At 47.0% G+C, this 26,438-nt stretch overlaps 1 protein-coding gene across 1 annotated transcript in view; it reads right to left on the bottom strand.

Moving 5' to 3' along the window:
- The window catches only part of Chat (choline O-acetyltransferase), a 57,442-nt gene that overhangs the window by 26,330 nt on the left and 4,674 nt on the right, over positions 1 to 26,438 (bottom strand). The window contains exons 3-7 of the mRNA XM_028878377.2: positions 24,648 to 24,839; positions 23,885 to 24,003; positions 22,472 to 22,525; positions 14,212 to 14,392; positions 11,942 to 12,119 (exon numbers count right to left, since the gene is read on the bottom strand). Coding sequence (XP_028734210.1) covers positions 11,942 to 12,119; positions 14,212 to 14,392; positions 22,472 to 22,525; positions 23,885 to 24,003; positions 24,648 to 24,839 — 724 coding nt within the window. The remainder of the gene's footprint in view (positions 1 to 11,941; positions 12,120 to 14,211; positions 14,393 to 22,471; positions 22,526 to 23,884; positions 24,004 to 24,647; positions 24,840 to 26,438) is intronic.

The raw sequence follows: 26,438 nt of genomic DNA, 5'->3' as shown, positions 1-26,438 counted from the left end.
AATCAATCAATAGATAAATATTTTTAAAAACCAGAAAATAAAAGGGAACATCAACTTAATAAATAAAATCTATAAAAGCTCTGGCTCACAGATTTATAGGTTAAAAATTGAATTTTTTTTAAATTTAATAGAGTAGAAGGTTTATTCTTGAGCCACATATGGATGGACATGGCCCAGGAATGTGGGTTCAGACTGCCCCAAATAACATGTTCCAATGTGGAAACTGTTCATGAAGTTTTACAGTTACAGAATGAAAGAATGTCCTAAAGTAAGGGCTTTCGAACACACAGGAGGGCTCACTGTGTGGGCGGGTTACAGCAGAGCGCATGTCTCAGATATTCTGATGACAGTCTTAGCTTTGGGGTTGGAGAAAGGTAGTGGTCTGTTAATACAGTCCCAAGGGTTACCGGGTAGTCACAAGGATGTTAGCTTAGATACAGAGGTGGGTGATGATTGGCTACCAACATGACTAAAGATAGTCCAAGATAATTTGGTTCTGGGCCACAACATTCCAACAATCACAAAGTTCTAGCCAGACTGAATGCTTTCTAAGATCAGGAACAAGATAAAAGCAGCCACTCTCTCCACACAACTGTTGAACACAGTGACAGCTGCCTAGCCACTGTAATAAGGAAAGAGAACGTTTTTAGAAGAGAAAGAAAATTGTGACCATTTTCACATAACGCACCTAGTTATCCTTAGTAATTCTTAGGATGTCCTATGTAATCTATAGAGGACTCTCGGAGGGCTGACTCAGTGAAGGTGCTTGCCGCCAAGCCTGACAACCTGAGTTTGATCTCCAGAACTTATACAGTGGGAGGAGAGGCCTAATTCCAGCAAATAGTTTTCTGATCTCTACAGAAACAAGTATGTGTTCCCACGTGCGTGTGCGCGCTCACACACACACACACACACACACACACACACACACACACACACACACTCTAAATAGACTAAAAAATAACTCTCCTAGAATTAATAAAGAGATTCATCAATATTTCAAGATATACAATCAACACCCTAAAAGTCACTATAGTTTTGTATACCATTGACAAACATTTAGAAAAATAAAAAACAAAACCCCAATCATAATAATTAAATAAAAATTAAATACTTTCGGGGCAGTGGTGGCGCACGCTTTTAATCCCAGCACTCAGGAGGCAGAGGCAGGCAGATCTCTGTGAGTTTGAGGCCAGCCTGGGCTACAGAGTGAGTTCCAGGAAAGGCTCCAAAGCTACACAGAGAAACCCTGTCTCAAAAAAAAAAAAATCTAAATACTTCAGTGTAAATCTAACAAAAATATATGGGACACTTTTATGCTGAAAATACAAACCATAAAAGAAAGAAAGAAAGCTCAAAATAAAAGGAGGGCTGTTCTAGGCACATGCTTTGGAAGACTCAACATCATGATGCTCTCAGTTTTCTCTGCATGGATACATGGGTTTAGCAGAATTCTCATCAAGCTCCAAGCAGAATTTTTTTGCAGATAGAGATGAGATTATTCTAAAGTCTGTATGAAAAACAGCTCAAACAACTTCAAAAAGAATAAAGTTAGAGGAATCAGTATATTGAATTTCAAGACCATTATATAGCCACATAAACAAGACTATACCATATTGGCAGAGGGATAAACATCAGTGGAATAATATATAGAACTCCTTAAAATAGACTCTCTAAATATGCCCCACTGATACGGAGGAAGGTGCAAAGACCATGCAATGGAGGGAGGTGAGCCATTTCTTCAGCAAAGGTTCTCAAAGCGATGGAGCCCTCAGAGGAAAAGGAAAAGAAAACTTGGGCTTGAATTTTATAAAGAAACTAACTCAAGATGGATTCCTGACTTCATAGCATATGCTGTAATGCTACAAAACTGTCAGGAAAAAGTAGAGGAGAAAAGCCTTGGCATCTAGGCCTAAACAAAGAATTCTTAGTCTTGACACCAAAACCACAATTATAGTTGATAAATTAAACCACGATGAAATAAAAACATATTGCCCATTAGAATATTCCAATAAGATAAGCTATAGACTAGTGTGAAATATTTGGAAGCCATGTAACCGACAACTTGCATCTAGAATATACAAGCAACTCTCAAAACTCACAGTGAACAAAGGAATCCAGTTAGCAAATAGACAAGGATGTGAAACAACCTTGTTTCACATGGAAACCTTGTTTCGCATGGAAAACTAACACATGCAAAGATACTCAGTATCCTTAGACATGCATGAAGGCAAAAACACACCCACACACAAAATAAAAATAGGTAAATAAAATAAAAGGTTAGTAGGCAACTATAATATGTCCTTTCATGCCTGAACATTTCTCCAGAAATGGTAATACATTCCTGTAAAAACCCATATGCTCTACTGGGCAGTGGTGGCACACGCCTTTGATCCCAACACTCAGGGGGCAGAGGCAGGCAGAGCTCTGACTTTGAGACCAGCCTGGTCTATAGAGCAAGTGTCAGGACAGCCAGGGCTACACAGAGAAACCTTGTGACAAAACAAAAACACCCCAATCAATCAATCAATCAATCTCTGGAGAATTATGCTGAGTGAAAACCAAAAAATTCTGACAACCACACATTCTATAGGATTTAATTTATGTAATATTCTCAAAGCAACAGCATTATAAAAATGGAGAGATTTGTGGTTGCCAGGGGCTAAAGAGGAGTTGAGGTGGGAGAAGGCAAGTGTGGCTCAAAAGTCTACTTTGGGGAGTCCCTGAGGTGATAGAGATGTCTTACAATTGACTGTCAGCACCCTGGGTGTGGCACTGTACTGTAGTTTCGCAAGATGTCAACTCTTGGGTAAACAGAGACACGTGGCAGCCTCTCTCCATGTTATTTCGCACAATTTTGGGATCACCTATATTTATGCCAACATAAGTTTAACTTTATTGGGGAAAAAAAAGAACTCTTTTCCATTCTTCTTCCTACCCTTCACCACAATCTGAGGGTTTTGTGCCCAGCCTGGTACAGGCTGCTTGCAGATTGCTCCCTATCTCCATTTCCTGGGGACCCTGCCTAACCTTGGTGTTCGCTCAGCTTTCCTCATTCTTGTGGACCCTCTCTTCCAGCCTATTCCCATTCCTTTGTGTCAGCTGCTGATACCTGGAAATACTTTCTACCTGGGACCCCCAGTGGCCACATGGGACAAGGACTCAGCTCAGTGTCTGACTCGGCCATCGCCAGAGAAGCTTCCTCTTGTAGTAGATGGGAACTAATACACAGACCCACGACTGGACAATGTGCAGAGAGTGAGAGACCTTAGAACACTGAGTCCTAAATGGGATGTCTTCATCAACCCTCCCCACCCTCCACTTAGACTCAGGGAGCTATGAGGAAGAGGAAGCAGAAAGATTGTAAGAGCCAGAGGGGATGGATGACTCCAAGGAAACGGGGTCTTCCAGACGCAACAGGACTACACACATATGAATCCACAGAGACCGTGGGAGCATGCACAGGGCCTGCACAGGGTCAAGCCACCCGGCTCTGAGAAGGGACATGGTCATGAGCCCCCATCCCTAATCCAGAAGCTATCTCCTATTGAAAACAACTTGCAAAGGAAAATTAGTTTTCTCCAGTGGAGTCTCACTGGGTATGGTAACCACACTTAAGGGCACGCCCCAAGCCCAGTAGATGGCTCACAAAATGAACTCAATGGTATTTTTGTAATTTTTTTTTTTTGCCTCACATTGTTTGGGCATTGTTTATCTTACTGGTCTCTTGCTTGCATATTATAGTTTCTGACTTTGTGTTTTTTACGGATTTTGGATTTTTTTTTGTGTGTATCTGTATGTGTGTGTGTGTCTGTGTGTATGTATATCTGATATCTGTGTGTGTATGGATGTGTATCTGTATGTATGTTTATCTGTATGTGTGTGTCTCTATGTATGTATCTGAATGTGTGTTTATCTTTATGTGTGTGTCTCTGTATGTATGTGTATGTATATCTATGTGTGTGTATGTATGTGTTATCTGTATGTGTGTTTATCTATATGTGTGTCCCTATGTATGTATCTGTATGTGTGTGTATCTGTGTTATGTATATCTATGTGTGTGTATGTATGTGTATCTATATGTGTGTGTATATCTGTATGTATGTGTATGTTATGTATATCTCTGTGTGTGTATGTATGTGTATCTGTATGTGTGTTTATCTTTATGTGTGTGTCTCTGTATGTGTGTGTATGTATATCTATGTGTGTGTATATATGTGTTATCTGTATGTGTGTCTGTCTGTCTGTCTGTGTGTATGTGTGGTGTGTATGTATATCTGTGCGTGTATATGTATGGGTTATTTGTATGTGTGTTATGTATATCTCTGTGTGTATATATGTGTTACCTGTATGTGTGTCTGTCTGTGTATATGTATATCTGTGTGTATATGTATGTGTTATCTGTATGTATGTGGAGGTATGTGTGTTTCTTGTGCTTTCTCTTTGTTGCTATTGTTTGTATTTTAATTTGTTCATTTTTTATGTTTGCCTATTTGTTTTCTACAGAGAGAGAGAGAAAGAGAAAAGGAGTATAGAGATGGATGGGAACGTGGGGAGGAACTGGGGAGAGATGAGGGAAAGGAAATTGTGATCAGAATACACTATAAAAAATTATTTTCTTTTATGGAGTTTGTGTTTTGTTTGTTTGTTTGTTTGTTTGAGACAGGGTCTCTCTATGTGGCTATCCTGGAAATTGGTGTGTAGACCAGGCTGACCTTGAACTCACAGAGATGTGTCTGCCTCTGCTTCCTGGGTGCTGGGACTAAAGGTGTGTGTTACCATGCCCAGTCATCAAAATTTATTTAAAGAAGAAGAAGGAGGGGGAAGAGGGGGAGGGGGAGGAGGGGCAGGGGGAGGGGAGGGGAGGAGAAGAAAAAGTCAAGAATCAAGCCAAACATGTCCTTTTGCTCTAGAACCGGGGTCAGGGGTGGCAGTGGGATCGGGTGGCAGGGGCAGATAAGCAAAAACCCACTTCCCAGTGCTTTACACTTCATGCCTAAAATGGGAGACGGAGGCTGGAGAAGTGCAGGTCAGAGACACTTAAAAAGACAGGTTTTGCATGTGTGCACAATATGATATGTAGAAGGCACGGGACACAAAATGCCCCCAAGGTAAAAAGCTTCTAATTTAGGATGGCATGTAAGGAAGAAAGCTGTGCAGCCTACAAGTCTGCAGGCCATTGTCTCTGACTACATGGGCAGTGCCCATGGGGGCCTTGGGCAAAGTGACGCAGAGATTTCCCCTATATCTAATAAGAGCTCTCATTTAGTGAACACCCTTGGTGCACCAGGTACCAGGCCACATGCCCCCATTATATCCATGGACTAGGAATCCCAGGCTGTAACTGATAAGAAGGATGGGTCAAGACCAGATCTTTTGCTCTGGACCTCTCACTCGCCTGCTGGATGTGTTCATCACAAAGGTCTCTATTTCTACTGCAGAGGGCGGGGGCACAGCCCCAGATCCTCCTTCCCTAGAGGAAGAAAATTGTATTCCAATTCGAAAGCTCAGGAGGTATTTCTGGGCCAATTAAATCAGAGAGGCTGTTATTGCTAATGTATAATTGGTTTTAAAGCCAACAGACTTGCTGAGCTCTGGATGACAATATTTAAGCAGCATTTTGCCCCCTTCCTGAGTGGTTCTTGTAAACCATGACCATGGCCTTATGCAGCTGCAGCCACCTTCTGTTAGCTCCCTTCTTGGAAGCAGTGCCAGCAGTGCCTTGGCTCTAATTGGCTGCTGGGGATAAATATTTACGGGGCTGTGTAAACGAGAGCATCTGCCTGTGAGGTCTGTTCCCAGGATCGCCACACAGCGCCCAGGAAGGCTGGAGGGCTCCGGCAACCTCTCCAAGCTGGCCATACTTCTCCTACAAATTGACAAGCGCTGTAGTCTTCCAGACTCAGGGCTGAATGTCTAATTAAATTTCCAGACGACGATAATGGTGTTAGCTCCTCCCGGGTTCAGGAGGCCACAGTTTCACAGTTTGATGGGGAGGAAGGTCCTCTAAGGATGAGCAGACCCTTCTGAGGCCCCAAGTTCATCTTCAGACTCCACCCTCTCCCCCTGTAGCATGGATCTCAGGCTGGGTACCTAGGTACCTAGTGCCCTCAGCCATTACCTCTAAGGCTAGGATGCTGCACAAAGCCATGCAGACGAAATCTCTCCTTCACAGGCAAAATGAAAACTCTGACGATGGACAGAAATGCCCAGGTTGAAGCCACGGGGGGGGGGGGGGGGGGGGGGGGGGAGGAGCTTGGAGTGTGGCTGAGGCTGATATTTGAGTAAGTGAATTCCAACCAAGGCTTCACCTGAAGGCGACAGACAGTGTGCTTTTAAAACGGAATCCTAGTCCATGCCAACCCCACTGGGAAACCCCTAGGGCTTGAGAATCTTTGTTTTCAGAAGTGTTTCAGAGGATTCTCATGTCATCAGCCAACCTCACTGTATGGCTTGCTGGGTCTCAGGTTCCACTGCCTCCTAAACTATGACAGGTATGTGGAATGTGGCTCCACATTGCTTTCAGATGCTGTCTGAAATGCTTCTCTGGTGGTAGCCTGTATGCCCTGGCACCAAGGCCTCCTAGAGGACTCTTAGCATTGGCCCATCGATGCTGGGGGTGCAAATGCTACTGCCCAGGGTGTGGCGTCTGAGGCAGCTTGGAAGTGAGTGTAGAGAAGGGAGGGACGTTGCAGCAGGCAGTCTGCTCCCTGGAGTGGGCTATGCCTCCTGGTGCTCCCTGGACCTTCAGGAGCCCCACGACCTGTCAGGTAGGGGATTGGACTCACTGACGGGGAGCTCACAGAAGGGACAGTCCTAGCTGAGGGCTGCGTGAGGGTCAGGGACAGGGTCTGGAAGGAGAAGGGTCGGCAAGGTAAAGGACTGGCCAAGCCCCTTCCCCACTGGCTCTCAGCTGCCTGGAGAAGGACTCATTTTGACCAGAGAGCACATCTCCTGTGAGCGGTGTCCCTGGTCAGCCCCCTCTACCAGGGAGAGAAGGGGAGTGTGCCAGTCAGTCTGCTGGACAGCACCTCTCTGGTCCTGTGCCAACACCTGAGAGGGGGGTGGGGCTCTTGGGTTTCAGCTGAGAGTTGGGATTTACGTCATCCGGAAACAGCTCTACACCAACACTGAGTTCCTTTGGCCAGGGACTGCCAGCTGGCAGACAGCAGCTTCCCGGACATTACAGACTTCGGACCATGGCTACCTATGGCGATTCCTCCTCCCATTCCCCATTCAGGTATCCCCTAAGAGCACTTGGTCAGTCTCCTGCCCTCTGTAACTCCCCGAGCAATTCGTACTGCTCCTTGTGATGGGCCAGTTCTCAGCGTGGCTAATCCCTCTACGAATGCTCCATCCACAGGCTCCAGCTGGAGTCTGATGCTCCCAAAGGTTCCCACCCCCGGGCCCCATGATAGGACACTACTGTTTTCCTTCACTTCCACATATCCCGGGCCAAGCTGGGTAGGTACCTTCTCAGCAGTCCCTGTCCCTCATCCCCTTACACTTGGGTCTAGAGCCTATAATTACTTTTGTGCCTCCTCGCACCCCCCCCCCCCAGGCATTGTCTCCTTGTGACTACACTGTGACAATCTCTTTCCAACCTCCTATCATGAGTATCTGGGCTTTTCTATCACCTTCTCCCCCCTCCCATCCTTTATTACTCTCATCCTCATTCTGTGCAACTTGGAACATCCATACGGACGAACCGGCCCTTATTCAATTCTCCTCTCTATTCCTGGACTCACTGGTCTCTGACAGAGTAACCACAGCACCCGCTGGGGAACTTCTCTCTATTAGAAGCACCTTGCCTCGGAAGAACTAATTAAGTTAAATGAGGATTAATTGATAATTAAATGATAATTAAGTTATTATCGTGGACCCTAATCCAACAGTACTAGAACCTTTATAAGAAGGGGGGGGGCCCCCGCGGGCGCCGACTAGGACACAGACCGACACAGAAGAATGACCATGTGGAGGCTCAGGCTGAAGTTGTCATTTGCAAGGCTCAAAATGAGGCTTCAGTAGAAAACAGCCCTGTGGATCCCCCAACAGTGGACTTCCAGCCTCCCAAACTGTGAAGCAATCCCCTCTATTGTTAACCACAGCCTGTGGCACTTTGCCATGGCAGCCTGAGCATGGCACTGTAGCAACTTACTCAATTCAGACCCCAGCGTCACAGCCACTGCTTGTCCTACCTGTCCCCTAGTGACATTCATCAACTCTGCTAAATCCAGACACCCACCTTGAATCTGAGAAGCTGAACAGTGTGTGTGTATGTGGAGAGAGACTCCTATAACATTGTTAAATAGCTTTTCCTAGGTTGATTATTCCTGAAACCCTCCTATGTGGGCCCAAAACAGTCCCCAAATCTCTATATCCAGTGGGTGTCCCCCCCCATTTCCAAAGAGGCTATTTACAAATTTCTCTGTCTTCAGAATCCTACCCTCATTTCTAACTCACATTATGATTCTGCCCACTCCTGACTTGGATCTGCTCCTGGGAGCCTCCTTCCATTCCACTCTGCCAGCTGTAGACCCATGAATGGGTCTCAGATCTAACAAAGGTCTCATCTCTGCTTTCTCCTTTGCAAACATCCCGGGTCCTCTACCCCCTCTCCTCTTCATTCCTTTACTCCATTCCTTCATGGCACTTGCCTGCCCACAACCATGCACTTGTCTCTCCTACTAATAACACTTCCCAGGTCCTTATCTCTTCCAGAAATGTTCTATTCTGCTTTTTTTCAGTCCCCAAGTTTCTGAACAGTCACCCACACATGCTGGGTCTGGTCATTGACCACTTCATCAACAGTTCCCTGCTGCTGTTCCTACCCACATGTGCACTTGTCAGCTCCCAGACAATGTCAAGATTGAAAAGCTCAGCGGCTCCTTTCTTAAGCTCTCAACAGCCTTCCATGTGGCCAAACGCTCTCTCCTCTTCCCCTTTTCAGTCTCTGCCTCAGCTCCTGGTTTTTCTGTACTGGCCAGGCTTTTCTTGCTCCTTTGCTTTTCTCTGCTTGACCCCTGAGACCCTGTTCTATTTCTAGATGATCTCATCCAGGCCCATAACTTTAAATATTACTTAGGTTCTGATGCCTCTCAAATTTATAACTCTCTCTCTCTCTCTCTCTAGACACATAGATCTAACATGACACCTCCACTTAGATGACTCAGGGTGCCTCAAATCAAGTGTGCTTAGACACTTAGACAAGATCTCTCCATTTTCAACCCGCTCCCCATCTCAGTCAATGATCCCAGTGTCCACTCAGTGGCTCAGATAAGAAACACATGGCTCTCCCTCCTTTCCTGTGCCTTCCTGATGAAGTTTCTGCTTTGCGACCTGTCTAGACTCACCCGAATCTCTTCATCCCCATCTCACGCCTTGCCCACGCTGTGTCAGGAGTTCACTTGGAAACAGGAATAATTTCTGAACCGGCTTCCCTGTTTCCCTTCCGTGGTGGTCCAGAGAAGAGGGTGCCGTTCTGGGAGGAACTGGTTTCCTGCTGTGTGGAGAATGCTGCCAGTGGTGCTAATTGGATTAATTGATTTGCCCAAGGGGAGGTGTGTGTGATCCCTTTCTGCAGAACTTCCTTTAAAAACAGCACTTCCATTCAGAAAGCCAGATCAAGTGCCATTAACAAATTAATTCTGATTAGTGCTGCCCAAGCACTCAGACCTTAAGGCAACCCCATTCAGTCATCTTGGGCCTGGCCACCTAATAAAGTGGAAACTATCTGGACTGCAGAGGTGATTATTTTGATGCCTGTCTCCATCCCCAGAGGGCAAAGGAATGGGATGTGATTTCACCACAGTCTCCTGAGGGAATTAACTACTTTCAAATTCTAAGTTATTAATTCCCCAACATGGCATCATGTCCATGAAAATGGATTTGGGGTACACATTTCTGCAGCCCTCTATTTAGGACCAAGTATGCAGCTCAATATTTGGATGAGTATTTGGCAAATATGTCCCCGCATAGCATCCTTGGTAATCCTTTGTCGTTTTATTCCACATTGCACTGCTTCTGTGGTTGGCCTGGTAGATTTGGAAGTTAAACTAAACAGGTCCCTGTCCTGCCAGACCTGACGGGTGGTGGCAGGGAGTCAGAGCACTGATCAGAAAAGAGCAGACCTTCCTTCTGCATGGCGAGTCATTCAAGATGAGAAAATGGGTCCAGGGGACTGGAGGGATGGCTCGGGGGTTAAGGGCACTTACTGTTCTTTCAGAGGACCTGAGTTTGGCCCAGCACCCACCTAATGTATGCTGGGTCATAACCGCCTGTAACTCCAGCTCCAGGAATCCAGTACCTCCTCCCATCTCTACACTCATATGCCCATAGTCCTCCACACACCCGGGGGTGGGGAGAGAGATTCAAACAAACCTTTAAAAAGTGGATCAAGGTAACAGCAAGGAAGGGAGCTTAGGGAGGCCCGAGGCCCTGACACCAGAGTTGAGCGTGGCATGGTACAAGGGGCCCACCAACTCTGGAGGAAGAACTCTCTAGGGGGAGGGACTAGAACATGCAAACACTTATCATCTGGGAGCAGGCCCCTGGACATCTGACCAGCACAGACATCCTTGCTTACAGGTTGTGCTTTTGTGATTCCTAGAACAGGACGACATGTCCCTACACTGTGGCCAACTTTGTCCCCACTAATCTATCTGCCTAGGTGTCATCCTCCAGGCCACCCGCTTCTCTCACTCAGAGTTTCCTGACAAGACCTTTCAAATCCTATTTGGGTGTGTTCCTTCTGTTCTCTGGAGCCCTGGGGCATTCATGAGACACCTGCTCTCCCTGTCCCATGTGGGTAAAGATGGCGTCCTCTCTACGCCTCTATCGCGGGATTGCATGGGGGCTTGGTCCTATCTGACTCTCACACCCCAGAGGTTGCACACACAGAGTCTGAATTATGGCCTGTTCTTTTGCAATCCCTAGCAGTGGGTGAAGACTCCCAGAAGGCTGGCTTCTCGGTGCATGAAATCCCACAGAGTCAAGAAAGGAAGCCATACCTTCAGTGAATGCTGGCTTTGGTTTCAAAAGTCGCTTCTAGGAAATGAATAAAAACTTAAAGCTGGGGCTGGAGAGATGGTTGAAGTTATAAAAATCCTTGCTTTGCAAGCACACAGACCAGTTTGATTCTACTGAACTCATGTAAAGTTAAATAAAAACAACAACAACAACAAAACACCACACAGGGCATAGTATAACACACTTGTAATCTCAGCATGGGGAGAGGCAGAGGTAGGTGGATCTCTGGAGCTTTCTGGACAGCCAGGCTTGCTGACTTTCTGAATTCCAGAACAGTGAGAGATCTTGTCTCAGAAAGTGTGTGGGGTGGGGTGGGGTGGGGGCGGGGTTGGGGGAAGACACCTGATGAATGACAGCTGAAGTTGTCCTCTGACCTTTATATGTATACATGCATACACATGTGCACCTGAACATGAACACACACACACACACACACACACACACACACACACACGGGGGGGGGGGGGCGTAACTAGATGTCTAATGGGGATGTTTAGAAGCTTCATAAGAACAGCCAGAGGGGCATGTGTCAGGCTGTACATGAAAAGTTCTAGGACCAAGAAGCCAGGTAAAGAAGGGGGGCAGCTATACCCCCAGAGGGGAGCCCTGCACCCGATTCCCATCTGCCTTCTCTTCCAGGGACTCGAGTCTCCAAATGAACGTGACACAGCCCACCATGACACAGCTGCTGGCTGTTGTCAGCACTCGGCGTTCCCAGATGACCCACACTCCGGGCTCCTTTCTCGCATCCGGAAAGCTAGAGTATCATGGCGTAGGACGCAAAGGCGCAACCTTCCAGGGACCTCCCCACTGTCCCACCCTGAGCTGGAGGCTCCTGAGCTGCCGGCTCTGGCTGATGGAAAGCCGATGGGCATGGGGATGAGATGGAGATGGACTGGGTGCTGCAGCTAACCTTTTAGGAGGACCGTCCTGGCCTTGGCCCACTCGCTCCTCCCGTCTGACGTCAGCAGGCCGATGGGAGGCAAGCGTTCATCCTCGCTGGACGCCATTTTGACTATCTTTCTCAACTGAGTGAACAGATCACCCTCACTGAGACGGCGGAAATTAATGACAACATCCAAGACAAAGAACTGTGGGGGAAACAGGTCAAACACATCACTTGTGGCAGCCAGCCCAAGGCTCCCAAGGCTTCACGGAGCCTTCAGGAAGCTCAGGTCCAAGGTTCCCAGGGGGTTTAATGTTCCCGAGTTGTCTCATTTTGGAGAGCATCCAAAGCTGTCGACTGTACTCTACTCCAAGCTCTCTCTAGCACAGGCCTGATTAAACCTAGCTACGAGAAAGCTTTCTCCTTCCTTCCTTCCTTCCTTCCTTCCTTCCTTCCTTCCTTCCTTCCTTCCTTCCTTCCTTCCTCCCTTCCTCCCTTCCTCCCTTCCTCCTTCCCTCCCTCCCTCCCTCCCTCCCTTCCTCCCTCCCTTCCTCCCTTCCTCCATTCCTTCCTTCCTTTTTTCTTTTTCTTTCTTTCTTTTTTTTTTTTTTGGTGGTTTCTAGTGCATGCAAAATTCTCCTGTTTGCAGAGAGTCAAGTATAAACTGGTACAACCACTGTTGGAAGGCTGTGTCAATCAAAACTAAAAGCGCTAGTCTGACTCAGCAGCTGCACTTGTATATGCAGAGTTTAGCCTGGGGCTTAGGGAAGCACATTCATGTGTACCAGAAGAATATGAGAGAGTGTGTAAATCAGACTTCTTGTATTAGCAAGACAATAGAAAGAGCCCGGTTGCTCTTTTGGAGTAGACTGGGTAAGTAAAATGCAGTGCACCTATGCATTTTCCTATGAACTGCAACAGACAGCTACAGACAGAGCTGTGGGTGTATATCTAAACAACAACAATAACAACAACAAGCCAACAGTCATGACAAATATTAAAATAGAAAACCAAAACACAAAACACTAGGTACATCTGTGCACATTCATCTGTGTATGCAGGAGCTATGCCTTGTGATGCTGGGGTTCTATAGCTCTAAAAGCCAGGGCCTTGGACTGGGTAAAGGGTATCAATCTTGACACATCCTGCTGCATCCTTTTCAGCATATGGACATGAGCAATTGCCCCACCCGTCACCCTCAGCGAAATCCATGAAATCTGGTCTATGGTTGCTTCCAGAAGGCTTGAATAATGTGCCATTTGGAGGCTGAGAAATGTTTGATTTGACTTTCTTTGAATGAAAATGAAGAGAGTTTTTCACTTTGTGGCTGGCTGGTCAGGGGATCAGGTGGCTGGGAAGCATGCTGCTAACTTTTAAGCCTGCAAACAGTGGTCACATCTACCCTCAGATGATAGACTTTCCCCAAGCTCACAATTTCCTGAAATGAGCCCAGGAAGAAAACATTCGACAGTAAGTAGAGAGTGTGGGTAGGGAGGCAGGGATGGTTTCAGACTTAGGCTCTCAATATAAAAAGTCAGAAAGATCCCCAAACCCCACTTTCTGTCACAAGAAATACTTTATGAGGCATCAGCATACAAGATACACAGTGTGGTGGGCACTGGGAAGGGGTCGGTAGCCTTCACGCTCACCTTGTTCCCTTGCCATGGGGACCCAGACTAGCCCTGTAGAACTGTCTGGAAACCTGAACTTTAGGATATAGAGCCCGCCCTTGGGCAGGTGGTAGGACTTGGAATCCTTCTTCCTCTTACACACACCATTAGCTTCCCTAAGCCTCATCTTCTTGCCTGTCAATGAAGACTCAAAGGCCTCTTCTACCGGGTCGTTGTGAATAATTAAATGAAATTAATAAATGTAAGTTCTGGACCCACAGTCCTACACATGGGAGGTCTTTTCTGTTAGTTCTTACTCTGTCCATCCATCTAGTTCCCAGGAAGGACATTTACTATATGAGAATGAATAGCTGTGAAGATGAAGGTTCGTTAGATGGGTTTCCAGCCTGACTCAGCTTCTCAGGGATAAGCATCCAGGGGGTGCATTCCCTAACTGAATATTCTATTCATTCTTAAATTACAGCTGTCAGAGAGAAATAGATTGACTGAGTAGGGAATCCTATTTGGGGGGCACCGTGCCCCAAGCTCACTGTCTGATCAGGAACACAAGTGCATGCACACTTGTGAAGGAGTAGAAATAGATGGGCACTATATGCTATATATATGTGCCACTCTATGCTCCACACCCCCTCCAAGTCTGAGAGCCTGTGACAATGGGCCACTTACCTGGTTGCAGCAGGCAACGATGACGTGCTCAGGCTCAGGCATGATGCTGCTCTTCTGGGCCACCAGCGTGTCCTGAGTATGGCCAGGAAGCCGGTAAGAGGAGAAGAGTCTGTAGTACTGCTTCATGCAGAGGGGCTGCCCTGAGAGCTGGCCTTTGGCCCAGTCCGTGGGGAGGGAGTGACTGGAAGGGGAGAGCATAGAGAGGCAGGCAGGCAGGTGAGAGGATGGAGGAGAGAGAGGCACTGAGGTGGCTTTTATGGTAACCTTATTTTTCCTTTTTGAAGGATTTTGCATCAAACCGAGGGCACGCTAACCAAATACTCTACCGCTGGGCTACTACCCTATACTTTCTTGTGGTTAGGCTAAAGCTATACCAAACTTACAACTGCACTATGGCAGAGCTCATCTTCATTTTGTGAAGTAATGGAATGTTCCATTTCTGTGACTCATGGAGCACCTCACAATTTCCCCAAACCTCTACAACTCCATCCTCACCACAGTCTCAGGCAATGCATGTGTAATTTTTGCCTTTTAAATCCCCTGTGCCTTTGATTACATCAATCTTTTCTTGGCACACCTTTACCTCTACCCTGGTACTTATTGTCTTTTTAGAAAACTCCTCCTTCAAGAGCCAATTCTGCATTATCTCTTCTGGAAACCTTCTCAAAGTTCAAAGTAGGAAGTTCTTTTTGTCATGTGGTTTCTAAATGATATGTCCATTCCATGCATCCATCTACCCATCCATCCATCCTTTTATCCATTCATCCACCAATCCATCATTACGTATGCTGTCATCCTTCTACCCATTCACCCATTTTATCCACCAAATCTATCAATTCATCAGTTTATCCATCTCTCCAAATACTCATCCATTCATCTATCACCCATTCACTATCTCCATGTGTTTTAGGAGATTATTTTAAGGTGTGTTACTTTTGTTTATGTTACATTTGTTTAATTCTGTGAAGCTGTGTTACTGTGCTGTCTAAAACACCTGATGGTCTAATAAAGATCTGAACAGCCAGTAGCAAAGCAGGAGAAAGGATAGGTGGGGCTGGCAGGCAGAGAGAATGTAGAGAGGGAGAAATCTGGGAGAAGAGAGCAAGGAAAAAGAGAGAAGGAGGAGGACATCAGGGGCCAGCCACCCAGCTACACAACCAGCAACTGAGTAAGAAAGAAAAGTATACAAGAACAGAGAAAGGTAAAAACCCAGAGGCAAAAGCTAGATGGGATAATTTTAAGTTAAGTAAAGCTGGCTAGCAATGAGCCAAGCTAAGGCCAGACATTTATAATTAAGAATAAGCCTTTGTGTGTGACTTATTTGGGAGTTGGGTGACAGGCCCCCATATAAGAGTAAAAAACAAACAACATTTTGGCACCCAACATGGGGCCTTATTTCCATGTAGGGCTTAAGAAAGCTGAGGGGAAAAAGGAGGATACAGCTCCTTTAAGAGTTTCTTCCTGCTGTCACACCCTTGAGCAGCCAGTACATTGCATAGGAACAAACAACTAAGTAAAAATGCCTGCCACAGTGCAAGCATTGGCATTCTAGAGCTCTAGAAAGGTTGAGTGCAGTTCCTGGTCAGGCAAACCTCCAATCAGGCCACAAGGTTTAGGATGGCTTTCATGATCCGAGAAGTGGGCAGAGCCAGCTGCCACAGCCAGAGGTCCCAGCCTGTGCAGCTTTGTAGTTTAAAGTTTGTTTGTGTAGTCAAAAAAGACTAGAGATATGTGATAAAAGAGGTCCAGACGTAAAAAACTTCTGAATAGGTTACAGTGTGTTTAACAATGTGTGTAGGCTTAAGACAGAAAGAGAAGGGTATGGACAGTCATAGAAAGAAAGAAAGAAATAGTTTAAAAATAAAGTCTTTAAAGAAAGAAGTAAAGTAATATAAAAGAAAAAAGCCACATAAGATGGGAAATACACAGGGAATCTGAATCCTGTGTAGTATTGTGTTGATTTTGAATTTTTTGATGGCTGATGGGCAAGAGACAGATGCTGGCAGACACGGGTTTGTGAGCAGGACTGCAAAGTTGAATCAATCTAGATACTTTAGGGCTACCTTAGCTTTAAAAATCAAGTCAAAAATATATTTGTCAAATGGAAATAAAAAATGCTTTGAAGTTTTGTTCCCACAGGAGACAAGAAGTCGTGGATTTCTTTAGGAATAAAATGGATCAGGTGTGATCAGGGAAGACCCCCTAAATCTTGTTTAGAGAAAACAATGCCCATTATCCCAAGAGTTTGGGGGGTGTGGGTGGTTTTTGGTTATTTAGTGGGTTATGGATGTTTGTTGTAATTTAGGGGAATATAGAAATATAGGACAAAAAGACAACTAGTAATTTCAGATACTTTTCATTGGCATGGGTTTTGGTATATTGATACACATTTAAAGTTATTTTGTTTACACTGTATATATGTTTCTATCTTGCTTAAATGATTTTTGTATATTGATAAAAATTTAAGGTTATTTTTATTACAACATATTGTATGTATATTTTTATTTTTTTGAGATTTTGTGCCTATGAAGTTCATTTGTTCTAGTTTTTGAAAGCTGTTATTATAATCTGTATAGGATAATCAGGAACATAGGTTATTGGTTAGTCATTTATAGCAATCAAAATTGTAAATATGTTAGGTATGCTTTCCAGATCATATAGAGATATATTTTAGATAGATAGATGGTCTTCAAGCCTTTCAAAGACCTACTATGGAATTTAAAATGTTTTGTTAACTTAGGGCTTTTCATGACAATGAGACAGATCTGCTCCTAGCAGTACCAATTTACTTCAGAGATGATGGGCATCAAAAAAAACTCCTTATGGAGTTTGTTTTCAATGGGGCAAGGCTAGCCATTTGGGCAAGAAGCTGCTCTTGCCTGGACTGTTAGACAGTGTGTTGTATAAACTGGACATGCAGGACCCACAGGAACATGACTTCTGAACTTTGCCCAAACTAGGCAGGATGGTACTTCAGGGTTCCTGCTTCACAGGAGAAACTTCCAGACATTCTTCAGGACACAGAGGAAAGTGACTGACAAACTTTGCCAATATAGGTGGCATAGTCTTTCAAATTTCCTGCTTCATTGAAAAGTCTGCCTGATACTCTGGGCCTGTAGATGATGCTGAAGATGGATATCCCAACATTGCAGAGGAACTTTGGGTGACTGTCTGGGCAGCTAAATGTCTCTGTTGTTAGATAATATTACACCCTTCTGGGTCTTTGATGGATTTGAAGATTAGATAGTTATAGTTACCGTTTTTCTTAGTTATGATAGAAACTAAGTTAGGTGTATAACTTTGGATTCACTAAGATAGGATAGATAATGCATTATTTTCTTTGAATATGCTAACTAAAAATGGACAGAATACTGTAAATGCAATTCCTACTTGATAATTGTTTTTTTGTTGTATATAGTTTACTATGTTAAAGTTAAAACATTTATTTTTATTTAGACAAAAAGGAGGAAATGTTGTAGAATATCATTTTAAGGTGTGTGACTTTTGTTTACGTTTCATTTGTTTAACTCTGTGAAGCTGTGTTACTGTGTCTATCTAAAACACCTGATGGTCTAGTAAAGAGCTGAATGACCAATAGCAAAGCAAGAGAAAGGATAGGCAGGGCTGGCAGGCAGAGAGAATATAGAGAGGGAGAAATCTGGGAGAAGAGAGCAAGGAATAAGAGAAGGAGGAGGACATCAAGGGCCAGCCACCCAGCTGCACAACCAGCAACAGAGTAAGAAAGAAAAGTATACAAGAATAGAGAAAGGTAAAAGCCCAGAGGCAAAAGCTAGATGGGATAATTTTAAGTTAAGTAAAGCTGGCTAGCAACGATCCAAGCTAAGGCCAGACATTTATAGCTAAGAATAAGCCATTGTGTGTGACTAATTTGGGAGCTGGGTGGCAGGTCTCCCAAAAAGAATAAAAAACAAAGTACAACAACAACCATGTATCCTCCCATCCATCGATCTATCCGTCGATCCATTGATCCATCCATCCATCCATCCACCCAGATATCATGCATCTATCCATCTGCCATTCAACCACCTACACATCCACCATGCATCTGTCTATCTATATATATACCCACCATCCAACCACAACTGTCATCCATCCATCCATACACCTATCTGTTGTGGAATATTATTTTAACTAGGCAAAGATGTGTTACATTTGTTTATGCTGCAGAATATTACTTTAACTGTGTAAAGGTGTGTTACTTTTGTTTACACTGCATTTTTTAAAATTATGTAATGATGTGTTGCATTTGTTTCACCTTGCCTGCCTAAGGCACCTGATTGGTCTAAAAAAGGGCTGAATGGCCAATAGTTAGGAGGAGAGAGATAGGCAGGGTTGCCAGGCAGAAAGAATAAATAGGAGAAGAAACCCAGGCTAGCCGGGCGGTGGTGGCGCACGCCTTTAATCCCAGCACTCGGGAGGCAGAGCCAGGCGGATCTCTGTGAGTTCGAGGCCAGCCTGGGCTACCAAGTGAGTTCCAGGAAAGGCACAAAGCTACACAAGAGAAACCCTGTCTCGAAAAACCAAAAAAAAAAAAAAAAAAAGAAACCCAGGCTTGAGGAAAGAATGAGAGAAGGAGGAGGAGAGAAGGAGGGAGACACTTGGGACCAGGAGTCAAGCAGTCTCCAGTCAGCAGATATGAGAAGCAGTAAAAATAAGCTATACAGAAGGAAAGAAAAATAAAAAGCCCTGAGGCAAAATGGAGATAAAGAGAAGCAGGTTCATTTAAGTTAAAAGAGCTAACTAGAAAGGAGCCTAAGCTAGAACAAGCATTCAAAACTAGTAATAAGCCGGACGGCAGTGGTGCATGCCTTTAATTCCAGCACTCGGGACGCAGAGCCAGGTGGATCTCTGTGAGTTCGAGACCAGCATAGATTATAGAGCAAGATCCAGGACAGGCACCAAAACTACACAGAGGAATCCTGTCTTGAAAAACCAAAACAAACAAACAAACAAACAATAAGTCTCCATGTCATGATTTTGGAACTGGTTGGTGACCAAAAAGAAAAAAACCTGGTGCATCCATCCACCTATCATCTAATCTATCATATGTCTATCTGTGCACTATCTAGTCATCCATCCAGCTACTATCAATGCATTCATTTATTCATATACCACTATCACGCACTAACTCAGTAGTTCTCAACATGTAGGTCACAACCCATTTGGGGAGTCAAACAACCCTTTTATAGGGGTCATCTAAGACCATCTGAAAACACAGATATTTACATTATGATTCATAACAATAGCAAAATTACAGTTATGAAGTAGTAGTGAAAATAATTTTATGGTTGGGGTGAACACAACATAAGGAACTACATTAAAGGGTTGCAACATTAAAAAGGTTTAGAACCACTGCATTAACCCATCCATTCATCTGTCTATCAATTCACTATCCATCCATCAACATGCATTTATAAATCTTTCTATTAAATATCCATCCATCCATCCACTAAGTCCCATATATGTCTTCTGTGGGTTGAATGAGAAATGCTCCACCATAGGTTCATGTATTTGAACATTTGACCTCCAGTTGATGTCACCATTTGGGGGAGATTATAGAACCCTTAGGAGGTACAGACTTGGTGGAAGAAGTATATTTCCGGCGGGGGGGCACTTTAAGCATTTATAGCTTCCTCCTACTTTCCTGAGCTCCCCCTCCACTCATCTCTGTCTCTCTGTCTCTGTCTCTCTCTGTCTGTCTGTTTCTCTCTCCTTTATACATGCTGTTCAAATGTGTTCAGGCAGCTTTCTTTTCAGAGTACGGGTCCTGGAATGTGTTGCTGGGGTGCACGTCGCAAATCGGCAATCAGGAGAATTTCAGGCATATTGAGTGGCCGGCAGGGGCAGGAGTCCAGGGCTAAGGGGAAGTCTTATGAAGACCTGCTTGACTGAACTGAGCCCAAAGGGTAAAAAGCTTCCAGGCAGGTGGGCTAGGTGGAGTGCCCACAGCGCTGCCCTGCAAAATGAAGCTATTGCATGGCAACTTCATGACCGACCTGTGGTGAGATGAGTGACAGGATCCAAAAGCACCTTAGCAATGGTGAGATCTTATGCTAACTGAATTCCATACTAAAACATGCTGTCCTGTATTTCATAAACTTGGTCTAGTGACTACTTTTTTGTAGTAGTCACTACAAAATTTGAAAATAGAGACCCTTCTCCAGAGATAGTTTGAGACTTACCAGTGGACCAGTGGAAGGCAGAAAGTAAGCCAGCAGGGTCACAACTGAGTGAAGTGCACAGAAAAGGCTACAAAACGGGCAGGGACAGCCTCTGGGCAGGGTAGAAGTTGGCACCCTATGCTTGGTGCATTAAAAAGCCCCTGGAGCTTTGACATGCAGGAGCATGATTTGAATTACACTGGCTTTTTTCTTTTGGAGCTAAGGGTTGAACTTAGGGCCTCGCCCATGCTAAGCATACACACCATCACAGAAACACAGCATTCCCAGCACTGGAGTGTGTGTGTGTGTGTGTGTGTGTGTGTGTGTGTGTGTGGTTTGGTTTGGCTTTTGTTAGTACTAAGGCCTAAACCCAGGGCCTCACCCATGTAAGGCAAGTGCTCTACAACTGAACTGTATTCCCAGCATGTCCTATCCTGTTTTGTTTTTTAATGGCCTAGCTTCTGTAGGGAAAGGATCAAAGTCTGTCCCAGAAAGCACCAGGAAGAAGGCTGCAGGCAAGGTGTGAAAATAATGTGGGCCAGCAAGAAGGAAGATGTTTGGGAACCAGCTGGGGTAGGTGGTAGCCACTTCTAAGCAGCGTGGATGTCATGGAGGAAGAAAGAGTGACCCCAAGAGACTTGTGGATCTGCCAGTCCAGGTTGTACTACTGCCTGTTCTGAGAAGGCAGGATGGCTGAGGGATGAGTGCACATGGAAGAAACATACAAAGCTCACTGGACCCCTTTGTAGTGACCAGGAGATGCCCCAGTGGGGAGGCCTGGGCTTCGGGGAAGGAATGGGGTTTTATTTTGTATCCACCTGTGAACCTTTTGGGAGCAGGTAAGAGGCCTAATTTCTTGTTCTCTTCCCACATCAACACACTGGAAAGTGAATGATTACTGGAGTGTCCTAGCCAGGCACTCTTTCAAATGTTGCAACCTTGTGATATTTGCAAGTACAGGGCACAGGAAACTTTGTGGGGGCTTGTATGGAAATAGGTGTCTGTGTGTGTGCATGAACTGTGCTCACAGATACACATGTATCTGCATACTCATGTGAGAGTCGGGGGTCAAGCCTGCTGGTAATGCCTGGCTCCACGGTCCCTGCACTCTGCTGCCGGGGTCGGAATCGTCCCTCCTCTACTCTGCAAGCAAGGGTGCTGAAAGGCACAAGCTCTCTGAAGACAGAGATGGTACGTGAATGGAGGAGTGAGTTCCAGAAGGAGCCCTGGAAGCCTGGTAAGAAAGGGCAGCCCACAGGCCTGGCAGCTCGGTGTGGAAAAAGAGCTATCAGACTGGCCCCAAGCCAACGCTCCCACCACCGGCTTAAACAATTCAGACTCAATCGTGCTGACCCCAGGGCCGGAGCCTCGACCCTCTTCCCCTCTTCCCCAGAGAGAATGTATGTCTTAGCGTCTGTCCCAAGGTTGGATCCACACAGACCAGAGAGGGAAGGCTACCCTGTGCACCCCTTGCCCTTCCGTGTCTCAGCTGTGTGGCCATGGATAAGTTACTAAACTTCTCGGAGCTTCACTTCCTCATCTATGCCTGGGACATTGCTGTCGACCCCTCCTTCTTTCCAGCACCTGTGGCTCTTTGCTCTCCCCAGTGTCCCTAGTGCCCTGGGGTTGACTAGGAGGGGGACCTTCCTCCTAGAACAGAGAACTCACTGCCGGAGCAGCCCCCACCCCCTGTAGGAGGAGCCTATGTTCGCTAAGCTGGGGTGGGCATGTGGACCCCAAGGCTGCCAATGGGGAGACTGTCATCCTGCTGGCACCGTTTCAACACCCCTCCCTAACACTGCCTTCCCGGGATCTCCAGACCCAAACTGTCTAGTTCACACCACAGGAGGAAAGCGGAGGTTGGGAGGGAGGGGCACTTTCAAAGGTCAGAGGAAGGAATGCTTAATGGCCAGGAGAGCCTTCCTTAAAGCCGTCCTGATGCTGGGCAGTGGGCAAGGGACACCACACGGCTGGTGTGCTCTCCCTAGCACCCTGTAATGCCTCAGCAGGGAGACAGACGTGGGAGGAGATGGCCAAGCAGGACCCTACCCCCGTCCCAGGCTGGGCGCCAGGCCTACCTGTCCACCAGAGCCTTGTAGCTGAGCACACCAGAGATGAGGCTGGCTGCGAACCTGCAGGGACATGGAGAGACAGGAGGAGTCTTGTGAGCCAGCTCTCCCTCCCCCCAACTCTCTCACTTTTCCTTTTTCCTTCTGAACTCCCCCCCACCCCCCACCCCCGCTTCCTTAGCGCCAGCGCGCTCCCGCCTCTCCCTGTGCTTCAGACTCGCCCATCTATTGCCTGCCTTACACAGGCCCCCGTGTGCACTCACGGGATGTGGGGCGTGCTGCCCCTCCCCCAGGCTGTCATTCCACCCCAGCCTCGGATTACAAATGGCCCTTTGGCGAGGGCTGAGAATGGCTTAGCTCTGGGCGTGGGGAGAGGAAGCCAGAATCACCTGGAGGAGGAAGAGGTGTCTGAAGGAGTGGCGGAGTGAGTGGCAGGAGAGGGAAGCTGAGGGGTGGGGTACCCCTGGGCAAGGCCAGCCCCTTGGCTGGATCTTCTGGGAAATGCTGTCTCCTGGGGCAAGCCTGCAATTTGGATCCTTTTAGTGGCTAATGAAAAGGAAAGTGAGTCCTGGGAGGAAAGCCTCGGGGACCGGTGCCAGGGGACAGTGCTCTCTTAACTGGCCATGGATGACGAGACCTGACTTAATTGCATACGGGGGGGGGGGGGAATGTCCCTCAGATGCAATTTGGAGAATTGTCTTCAGAATCCATCCATCCTCGTTCTTCCTTCTAGGGGAGAGGGGGGCAAGTGGGAGCCAGGCCTGGGCTGTGCCTCTGTTCACCCTATTGGGATAGTAAGAGGATGAACTTCTGACAGACTCCAAAAGGGGGGCCCTTCTCCCCTGGCCCTCGCCACCACTGCCACCATCCTCAGTGCACCTAGAGGCCCTTCCAGCAGCTCACTGAGCTCTGAAATTGCAGCAGATGGCAGCTGTGCTGGCGGGAGGGACGTCCCTCCTCCTGGAGTCTGTTTGGAGCAGGGCTCCAGGGGGCACAGGAAACTCTCAGGCGCCTGGAGCAGCATGTCCCAGCTGGGACTACTTTTAAATGACAGCTCACAGATCCAGCCGGGTCAAAACCACTGTGTGGGTCCCTGGGGTCCATGGCCCCCATTAGTGCCATCAAAAAAAAAAAAAAAAAAAAAAAAAAAAAAAAAAAAAAAAAAAAAAAAAAAGAAAAAAAAGAAAAAAGAAAAAAAAAGAAAAAAGAAAAAGAATGTGTTTGGGGCAAGACTGTGTGTTTATTACTGAGCACTACCATGTCTAACCTCCCTCCTGGCCTGATGGTGCTGGGAGTTAATGTCCCGAGCCCCCGAAAGCTCAGCCAATGCACAAGCTCTGGCCTCTGCTTTCTGGCATGAGGTCAGGCTCCTCATCTCGGGTGGGTTCCTCTGCTGCACACCCAGTGGCACCGTGGCCTTACCTTAGCTGGTCATTGGTGTCTTGGAAATGCTGCCGAGCAAAGATCACAGCTGGGCTAGAGTTGACGGGCAAGGCCAGGCGGTTATTGAGATACATGTCATTCAGCCAGTATTCAGATACCTGCCAGGGAGCACAGGGGAGGGGCACGTTACATCTGACCCCCTACGCACCCCTCCTGATCAGGAGCTGTGCTAGCAGAAGTCATCAGTCCCATTGCGACTACCCTGGGTCAGCACCGCCCCTGCCCTGTGGATCCTTCAGTCATTCCACAAATGCACTAAGCTCCAGCTATGTGCTGAACCTGCAACTCCCCAGTCTTCCAAGCCTGCCCTTCATCTCCACCCCATATTGTTCTCTTTATTCCTTCCTCTGTCCCCATCTTCAATGATACATCCCTGCATTACCGGTAGGTCCTTGTCACGCCTCAGTCCTGCCAGTCACTGCACTCTACCTTTTGAGCTCATCTCTATCCCCATCCTTCCACGTCCCTGTCCCTAGCTCTGGGCCCCATCTCTCCCAGTCTCTCACCTCTCTGTCTTCCTTCACCTTTCACATTCTGCGTCCCTCTCTTTCCCGTTATCTTCCATCCTGCCTGCCTCTCTCCTCTGTTATGCTACCCAACCTATGCTACCGGTCTGTTCCCCTCTATGGTCCAATCCCAATCTCCCCCCAATCCCACTCACCTATCGGCCTCACCCACATCCTCTCCTCTCCCTCCGTCCCCCACAGGGATCTCTTGTCAGCTTCTGTCCAGCAACCCTTACCCAGTTGGCTGTCTTCTCCTGCCTCTCCAAGAGCTTTTTCTGCAGGGTCTCACCCAGGCCACCAGGGGCCCCAAACCGCTTCACGATGGCCTGGCTTTTCCTGAACTGCTCCTCAGGCACCAGGTGCTGCATGCACTGCAGGTAAGTGGCCAGTGTCTGCTGCAGTGGGGGCACTGGCAATTTGGGTAGGTCCTGGAAAAGAGGGTTCATGGCACTCACTCCCCTTCCTTAATATGGCCCATACCTATCCTTGAGTTGACGCCAGGACATGTCCCATTCTGTCCCATCCACATTCCCCATTCTGGAATCTGTTTACCGGGCTTAGTTCAGCAGACTTGTAAATCAAAGGTCCTCCTGTTTGCTGTCCCTGCCCCTGTACTGTCCCTGGGTCTCAGGAAGGCACAGAAGGCAGATGACAGGCCCAGGTTCACACCCTGACCTTGCTGCTGGTCAGTTGTACGTCCTTGGGAAAGTCTCTCCCTCTGCAAGAGCCCAGCTTTTCATATGAAAAATGATCCTCTCACAAGACGGAAGGGATGACAGATGTGAGCGTGCTTACAGCCCGTAAAGGATGGGTCTGGGATGAAAGATCATTGGCGAGATTGCTGACTGCTGGTCACTCTTCATGGGGGAGCTCTTCCCAGCTGGTGCTCCAGGGGGTGTGTGCTCTCTTAGAGAGAGCCCCATGGATGAAGACAGCTCTGCGTGGAGACATGGCTTCCTGGGGGTAGGGGGTAGCTCTGCCCTGCGCTTCTTGTTTCACACTGCCAGGTATGAAACCCAGGCAGAGGACTGGTTCCATGTGGGAACTGGAGCCACATAAGGAACAGTGGAGGTCTTTCCTGCCCAGATCTCTCCAAGCCTCGAGTCATTTCACCCATAGGACACAAACAACAAATCTTCCTGCCTCCTGGACCCCAAGGGAACGAAAGAGAAAAATAATTGGCTCCCGTAGACGTATGTCAGGTTTGGTTAACTGGCCTTATCCCTCCAAAGGGAATTATGAGAAGAAGCCTGTGGTCTCTGGGCTCCAGGTGAGGTGAGAGTCAGAAAGGAACCCCCCTGGACTCCTCCCACACGGGCATGGTGGGCTAAGGGTCTGTGTGCTTATGTCTTCATGTGTCACATAGCCAGGGTGGGGGGTTTTGTCAGTACACGTGAGGAAACTAACCCACAGTGTGGAGAGATTAATCCTAGGTCACATAGTCAATGTGCATTCTCCCCTCCTCTCCCTCCTCCCCTCGCCTCCCGACTCCCCCGCCCCACCACCATCCTTTGCCCTCCTCTCTCCCCTCCCCATCTCTCCCCTCCCCTCTCTCAGGGCCTTGCACACATTAGGCTGGCAGTCCTGTTGAGCTACACCCCCAGTTCACCTCTCCTCCTTTCTCTGGGATTTTCCTCTTCTCACAACCTTTCTGCTCTTCCCTCCTGTTTCCCTCTCTCAACCCTTGATAACAGAGAAGCAGATCTTTAATGCCTGCTGTTGCTTAAACTGTTGGCACACAGCAGGGTGCCCTTCTTCAGGGTTTCTTGTCTGTGAGGTGGTGAGTCAAGTTTCTGTAGGGTAGTCGAGGGCTCACCTACCCTGGTGGGCCGCTGAAAGCACCTGTCTTCTCCTGAGGCAGCCCTGGGTGTTGGCAGAAGAAGCACTGATGGATGAGTAAGTCCCACCTGTCTGGTCCTGTCTCTGCAGCTCACTACTCTAGCTGGAGGTGGAGTGTCAGCACCAGCTTCTGGTGCTGCTGTCCTGGGGAACGTGACAAATGCAAGAGTGGGCCTGGCCAATGCCCC

This window comes from Peromyscus leucopus, chromosome 9 (genome assembly GCF_004664715.2).
Source record: "Peromyscus leucopus breed LL Stock chromosome 9, UCI_PerLeu_2.1, whole genome shotgun sequence".
Lineage (NCBI taxonomy): Eukaryota > Metazoa > Chordata > Mammalia > Rodentia > Cricetidae > Peromyscus > Peromyscus leucopus.
This window is presented reverse-complemented; position numbering and strand designations above follow the sequence as displayed.